The 8,360-nt window shown below is 43.3% G+C and overlaps 1 protein-coding gene across 1 annotated transcript; it reads left to right on the top strand.

Annotated features, from left to right (window-relative positions):
* The first annotated feature begins 585 nt into the window (after positions 1 to 585).
* Positions 586 to 2,234, top strand: LOC120717285 (zinc finger protein 723-like). Its single transcript, XM_040005231.1, has 2 exons — positions 586 to 1,024; positions 1,492 to 2,234. Exons 1-2 carry the CDS (start codon positions 614 to 616, stop codon positions 1,984 to 1,986), a joined length of 906 nt encoding a protein of 301 aa, XP_039861165.1. The 5' UTR covers positions 586 to 613; the 3' UTR covers positions 1,987 to 2,234.
* Positions 2,235 to 8,360: the final 6,126 nt, after the last annotated feature.

Raw genomic sequence — 8,360 nt, 5'->3', positions numbered from 1 at the left:
CTGTGAGTTGTGTGGAAAGTCTTTTAACCGGGCGGGAAGCTTAAAAACACACCAACTCATCCACAGTGGAGTTAAAGCATACAGCTGTGAGTTGTGTGGAAAGTCTTTTACCCGCGCTGGAAGCTTAAAATCACACCAACTTGTTCACAGTGGAGTTAAGCCGTATAGTTGTGATGAATGTGGAAAGTCTTTTACCCAGGTTGGAAACTTAAAAAAACACCAACTCATCCACAGTGGAGTTAAAGCATACAGCTGTGAGTTGTGTGGAAAGTCTTTTAACCGGGCTGGAAGCTTAAAATCACACCAACTGATCCACAGTGGAATTAAAGCGTACAGCTGTGACTTCTGCGGACAGTCTTTTCACCGTCCTGAAAGCTTAAAAAGACACCAACTCATCCACAGTGGAGTTAAAGCATACAGCTGTGAGTTGTGTGGAAAGTCTTTTACGCAGAGTGCATACTTAAAAACACACCAACTCATCCACAGTGGAGTTAAAGCATACAGCTGTGAGTTGTGTGGAAAGTCTTTTACGTTTTCTGAAAGCTTAAAAAGACACCAACTCATACACAGTGGAGTTAAAGCGTACAGCTGTGAGTTCTGTGGAAAGTCTTTTATGTTTCCTCAAAGCTTAAAAAGACACCAACTCATCCACAGTGGAGTTAAAGCGTACAGCTGTGAGTTGTGTGAAAAGTCTTTCACCCAGGCAGGAAGCTTAAAAAGACACCAACTCATCCACAGTGCAGTTAAAGCGTACAGCTGCGACATTTGTGGAAAAACCTTCCGATGGCCACTCAGCCGTAATATTCACCGACGCATTCACACCAAAAAGGATTTTTGCTTCTGTGATCAGTGTGGCAAAATTTTTGTGACATACAAAAACTTACAGCGGCACATGTTTACCCACACTGGGAAGAGACCTTATAAATGCGAACTGTGTGAGAAGACTTTTAAATCTCCACGTTACCTCAAATCACACCAAAAGATTCACAGCAGAGAGAAACTCTACAAGTGCAGTTACTGTGAGGTATGTATTTTTCTTTTTACAGTTGTAGTTGGTTTGAAGTATTATGTGAATGAAGTTTAATTTCAAAACAAAATGAGACATGAAAACTTCATGTACAGAATATTCAGTCAAATCTGACACAATTCTCCTGAAACTTTCCTGATGTTGGAAAAATGTAAAGTTTTAAAAGCTCCTCCCCTTCCTATCAATCTAACATTTACACTCCAATAGATGCATCGGAGAGCAGCTTGGGGTTTGTATCTTGTGGCATGCAGAGTAGAGCATCCAGGAGTTTAATCACCAGTCTTCCCAATAAGTAGATTACCTACAAATTAAGAGTCATTGTAAGACAGTAAGTTGAGTGTTATAATGTAAATAGTAAAATGTAATTGGATGCTGGCACAGATGCTCTTTATTTCAGGCGGTGTTCAAGATAAAAATGTTGAAGGAATTGCTTGACCTTCACTGTCTTTTATGTCTTTGTTTAGAAGCAGAGCGACACAGATGGATCCACTTCTCAACCCTGTCGTCACTGTGGTGGTGAGAAGATGTTCAATCAGCAAGAGAGCCTAAAAGGACAACAACGCAGACACACTGGAGACAAAATGAACTACTGCAAAGAATGTGGGAGAGGCTTCACCACACCAAGTGAATTAAGACCACATGAACTCTGTCACAGTTACGTCAAAACGCAAGTCTGTGACCAGTGTGGGTCATCCTTCACCACTGCGGATCATCTTGAAGTGCATAAACGATCCCACGCTGTAAATAAACAGTTTCATTGTTACCAATGTGCAAAAACATTCACTTCATTATCTACTCTGTGCAAACATCAGCAGTATCATGCAGAACCGAAATCATTGGATCACAATGAATCTGAAGAGACAGAAAGATCCTCTTCTGGTTTCAGGGTCAGACTTAAAAACCTTGAGATCAGGCTCCACAGAGTTCAGATGGAGTCTCCTGTAAAAAGTGTCAGCTGATGTCACACTTGGATCTGATTTCTCAACTTTCTGGGATTTAGAAAGTTCGAAAGATATTCATAAGATCATTAAGGTTTTGGTTTTTTTTTTTTCCTTTAGGGAATTTTACAATGATATAGTAGTCATTTCTCCAAGGTGGCGCCTGTGTGTGCGGCTTAACTTTATTTAAATTTATTTGCGTATATATTTAGCAAAGTACGAGACTTAGAATCAAAGTCCGAGTCACAAATTCTCAAGATCCCCCCCCCAAAGACACTTTACACTTTACAACATTTTTTTCTGTGATAGATTATTGCTCAATAATGTTGATATGAGGGTTAAGCTCACGAGAGCCAATGCCGCTTTTGGCCTTATGGCGCCTCAAAATGCCAATTACCGTCTGAATATTCTAGGTCGCCTACAGCCACCTTTGCTTCTGCCTCTGCGTCACCTGGTCCAGCCTCTAGGTCTGGGTCTGCAGTCAACCGGCCACGTTCCAGGCTATGGGTTGGGCGCCATGGCCGTCGTGGGCAGCCCCCAGACCCCCTTCGCCTGAGTCGCCGCCGCTGCCTTCCGCATGGTCGCCCCCCTGCACTGCTTCCACATCGCTGCCGTTGCTTTCCGCACGGCCGGCCTCCGGACCAGCTCTGTCACCTGTACTACCCACCTGGTCGGCCCCCCCCGACTGTTTGACTTGTGGACTTTTGTGCCGGCGACCTCCAGGTCGGCCCCCTGACTTACTACTGAACTGTTCTTTGTGCGCCAGTGTTTTTTCTTGCGTGTTTTGTTTTTGGTCTTCTACCGCTCTTGTTTTGTTTTGCTTCGATCAAATGACACATCCAAGACCAAATCATCGCGCTAACCTTAAGCTCGCTCATCCGGTTCTCCGAACACACCTGCTGTTGACGATCAGTACAGCTGGATGAAGTAATGTGAGATCACTGGGTGTCGTAAAAGGGGCTACGCATCGATAGTAGAAACATTGATCGGCAACCCTCTGATTGGTCGGCGAAAATGTCGAAGGAGCGCGCTCGGTATTTTTCGGCAGCAGAGCAAGAACTCTTGATTGAGGGATTTCAGGAGTTTCAGAGTTTAATTAAAACGCAAGGGAACACTGCAAAGGCTGCAAAAGCAAGGAGAGAGGGCTGGCAGAAAGTTGCTGACAAATTAAACTCGTAAGTAATTTAATAATATTAATAATAATGGATTGGATTTATATAGCGCTTTTCAAGGCACCCAAAGCGCTTTACAATGCCACTATTCAGTCACTCTCACATTCACACACTGGTGGAGGCAGCTACGGTTGTAGCCACAGCTGCCCTGGGGCAGACTGACAGAAGCCAGGCTGCCATATCGCGCCATCGGCCCCTCTGGCCATCACCAGTAGGCAGTAGGGTAGATTTATCATATCACACTATATTATCCAATATTATATTACATTATATTATATTATAATATGTTATATTATATCCCCTTTCACATTAGAGCCACAACAGGACCCACTAGAACATGGGAACAAGTACAAGTGAAATATAAGAATATTCTACAGAATGGTAATATTTATCACTTATATTGCTTTTCGTCTCTTGGAAAGAGACCCTGAAATAATCTGTTTGTTTGTTTATAACAGCAACCAAGAAAAGGGCAGAGCACAAAAAGACAGGTGGTGGTCCTGCACCCCCTTGTCAACAAGTTGGTTAAGTGAATAATACCCTCACGGGAAAATCGATATCTCTCAATGAGCACACTGTCGCGCTGAGCTAAAGGATCCTGTCTATCCCGCAATATACGCTGAATTCTGAGGACTCTCCTTATCAATCTTGCACCTTCCGCAATGGGTGGCTCGTGTATACGGACAGGACATGGCTGCGACAGGCTTCCCAAATCCACCTTCGCTTTTATAGCCGTGGTCTCTCATCTTGATTACACGAAGTAATTTACAATTACAACTCTAAAATATGAATTACATCTGTAATAATCAAATACATGTAATAGAATGTTAATAGTACATTTCCCTTTTTTAGGAAATGACCTGTATGTATCTGTGTGAAATCAATAAAAGGATCAAGTGCTGCATTATCTTCAGTTACATTGATGTTATTTATTTAACATCAATGTAACCCCAATGTGTGGGGCGATCGTGGCTCAAGAGTTGGGAGTTCGCCTTGTAATCGGAAGGTTGCCGGTTTGAGCCCCGGCTTGGACAGTCTCGGTCGTTGTGTCCTTGGGCAAGACACTTCACCCGTTGCCTACTGGTGGTGGTCAGAGGGCCCGGTGGCGCCAGTGTCCGGCAGCCTCGCCTCTGTCAGTGCACCCCAGGGTGGCTGTGGCTACAATGTAGCTTGCCATCACCAGTGTGTGAATGTGTGTGTGAATGGGTGGATGACTGGATATGTAAAGCGCTTTGGGGTCCTTAGGGACTAGTAAAGCGCTATATAAATACAGGCCATTTACCATTTACCATTTATGGTGAAACAGTGGTAAAATATCGCTGTTGCTTTCGTATAAATGAAGCGGACATACCTGCGTGGCCGCGATCTAATCCTGTTTACATAAAGTAAACCTGCTCCCGAGCAGGTTTACGCTTACGGCTCTGTTGCTATGACAGCAAGTCCCGGATGAGATTCGGGGAACCGAACGATCCAGGATCACGCGAAATCGTCAACAATCAAATCCAGCTAACTTACTTAGCGAGGTACGAAGAACGGGCCCCAGGTGTGTTCCCCTCCTGTTTCCCATCCCCTGATTCCTGCCGTGTGTATTTATAGTGTGTGTTACCTCGTCTTCGTTGCTGGTTTGTCTGTGTTGTTTCCCCCGGTCTCCCTCCGTATGCATTTCCCCGGACCTCCCTGCATCTTCGTTTCTGGTTTGTTTTGTTAGTTTTACCCAGTTTAGGTTTTCCAGTTTCATGTTCACCCACCATTGCTGTTTGTACCCACTCCTGTAAATAAATACTCACCTGCACCAGAGCTGCCGCCCTTCGGGTCCTTTCTACAACTCCACACGTCTGCCACACCGGACGTGACATTTTTAATAGAGTGAGTTTTATTAAACATGGACATGTCAAGAATTGGGCCCTTTAAAATTGTAGCAGTGCACTTAGAGAAAACCGGTCAGGTGATTATGTGTTGTGTTTTGATGAGCTAATAAAAAGCTCTTTTTTTCCCCTCATTTTTTGTAAGCAGGCCTGCAAGATTGAATTAACAGCGCTGAAATTTTTTTCGGGACAGCAAATATAAGGCGACCTTTTCCAGATTACAACTGGCTGAGGAGAAGCCACCTGTGGCAACCTGGGAGTTCCTGTCTAAAAGGATTGCCGCGTGTCAATCCAGACCAAAAAATTATAGACATTTGTTTTTATTTTGAGTGAATGTGTGTGAATTAGTGACTGTGGGTTAGCATGAATAAAAGGGGACAAACAATTGACTAGGTTGGGGAGAGAAAATTATGATCATGTTGTGACTTTCTGGGAGTTTGATTTAGCTATGATAAAATGTATTCATAAGTAATTGCTTGTATGCTTAAGCTTAATTGATTAGAATGTTTGTTTTCTCTTTGATCTTTTAGTAGAATAAGCGGTTATAATGATTTTCTTATGATCTATTGTGAAAGAAACTGGCTGGGGCCAGTGTTGAGCAGGTTTAATATGCAGTACTTGCAGTACTCGCCACCTCGGAATCAACGGAACCCAGGTCAGCAGTCTCGCCTCCTCGAATTCTCCTGGACTCACAATCCTCTCCCTCAACACCTCTATCACTTCTCCTGCAAGTAAGCTGGGAAAATCTGTCATACTCACCTTCTCCGAAAACCACCTGGACTCTCGTTCTAACTCTGTTCACCTCTCTCCTCAGTGTGACCAGTACATACCTGCCACACTCCAGTTGACCTTGCCGTCCTATTTCCCTGGTTGCTCACCGCCACCTTACCACACCACGTTACCAAACCACGTTACCACACCACGTTAGCCAAGCCACTGTGTATTTGCCACTGCTAAGTGTACCCTTGTATTACCTTGTTGAAACGTTATTTTTGCCTCCACTCTGGGTTACTGTGCTTTAGTTCAGTTCAAGTTACCATATGACTGGTACTATCGAAAAGTTAACTTCTTCAATTGTCCGTTGAGCGGGATCACCTCATTTGGTTTTAAAATTAGCATTTGATGCTACATTGCTATGGTTGCAAGACACGTGCTCACAAATTTGTTGTGTTACGCGGGTATTTGACTCTGGCGGTGCAGATTTTAAAGACTGAATACCTCTTGTCATAGTCTTTATTGCCGCCTTTTGTCCTGAATCCAAAGTAAGTCCACATCAGCTTTGAAAGCTGCTGGGGCCAGCTGTGTCCTCTCCTCTTCAGGAGCTAATTGTGAGCTAGCACAATTTGCCACACATTCACTGTTCTACTTCTTTGGTTCGGCAAACTAGACGAGGAGGGATATTATACCCCTCATGTCAAACTGCGTGATTTATGGCCCCAATAAATTATTCATGAGCTCAGGAAGTAATTCAATCAAATTCAATTTTATTCATATAGCGCCAAATCACAACAAAATTTGCCTCAAGGCGCTTCGTACATACAGAAAAAAAACCAACAATCATGACCCCCTATGAGCAGCACTTTGGCGACAGTGGGAAGGAAAAACTCCCTTTTAACAGGAAGAAACCTCCGGCAGAACCAGGCTCAGGGAGGGGCGGGACCATCTGCTGCGATTGGTTGGGGTGAGAGAAGGAAGACAAGATAAAAGACATGCTGTGGAAGAGAGACAGAGGTTAATAACAGATATGATTCAATGCAGAGAGGTCTATTAATACATAGTGAGTGAGAAAGGTGACTGGAAAGGAAAAACTCAGTGCATCATGGGAATCCCCGGCAGCCTACGTCTATTGCAGCATAACTAAGGGAGGATTCAGGGTCACCTGGTCCAGCCCTAACTATATGCTTTAGCAAAAAGGAAAGTTTAAAGCCTAATCTTAAAAGTAGAGATAGTGTCTGTCTCCCGAATCCAAACTCGAAGCTGGTTCCACAGAAGAGGGGCCTGAAAACTGAAGGCTCTGCCTCCCATTCTACTTTTAAATACTCTAGGAACAACAAGTAGGCCTGCAGAGCGAGAGCGAAGCGCTCTAATAGGGTGATATGGTACTACAAGGTCATTAAGATAAGATGGGGCCTGATTATTTAAGACCTTGTATGGAGCAGGATCCACTTCATCCACTTCAAGAGGAGCAGGATTTTGAATTCAATTCTGGATTTAACATGACGCCAATGAAGGGAAGCCAACACAGGAGAAATATGCTCTCTCTTTCTAGTCCCTGTCAGTACTCTTGCTGCAGCATTTTGGATTAGCTGAAGGCTTTTCGGGGAGTTTTTTGGACATCCTGATAATAATGAATTACAGTCGTCCAGCCTGGAAGTAATAAATGCATGAACTAGTTTTTCAGCGTCACTCTGAGACAGGATATTTCTAATTTTAGAGATGTTGCGCAAATGGAAGAACGCAGTCTTACATATTTGTTTAATATGTGCGTTGAAGGACATGTCCTGGTCAAAAATGACTCCAAGGTTCCTCACCGCGTTACTGGAGGCCAAGGTAATGCCATCCAGAGTAAGAATCTGGTTAGATACCATATTTCTAAGCTTTTCAGGGTCGAGTACAATAACCTCAGTTTTATCTGAATTAAGAAGCAGAAAGTTAGCGGCCATCCAGGTCTTTATGTCTTTAAGACATTCCTGCAGTTTAACTCATTGGTGTGTGTTATCTGGCTTCATGGACAGATAGAGCTGGGTGTCATCAGCATAGCAGTGAAAATGTATGCTATGTCTTCTAATGATGCTGCCTAAGGGAAGCATGTATAATGTAAACAGAATTGGTCCTAGCACTGAACCCTGTGGAACTCCATAATTAACCTCAGTGTGTGAAGAGGACTCTCCATTTACATGCACAAACTGGAGTCTATTAGATAGATATGATACAAACCACTGCAGTGCAGTACCTGTAATACCTACAGCATGTTCTAATCGCTCTAATAGGATATTATGGTCGACAGTACTAAGGTCTGCTGCACTAAGGTCTAGCAGGACAAGCACAGAGATGAGTCCACTGTCAGAGGCCATAAGAATATCATTTGTAACCTTCACTAAAGCTGTTTCTGTGCTGTGATGAGCTCTGAAACCTGACTGAAACTCTTCAAATAAACCATTCCCTAACTGAGCTTAAATAAATGATTAGCGGTAATAAAAGCCGAGGGAGGTCAACAGTGATCACTGACTGTTTTAGAAGCTTTTTGAGATTAAATAGAAGAAAATACAAAGCATTAAACATGTTAACAACACAAAAGCCATATTAAACGCAGAAGTAGGATTCGTCACGTCATCACTTAACAATCAGATAGCATTAG

Source organism: Simochromis diagramma, unplaced genomic scaffold (assembly GCF_900408965.1).
Source record: "Simochromis diagramma unplaced genomic scaffold, fSimDia1.1 OVJJ01000097.1, whole genome shotgun sequence".
Lineage (NCBI taxonomy): Eukaryota > Metazoa > Chordata > Actinopteri > Cichliformes > Cichlidae > Simochromis > Simochromis diagramma.
This window is presented reverse-complemented; position numbering and strand designations above follow the sequence as displayed.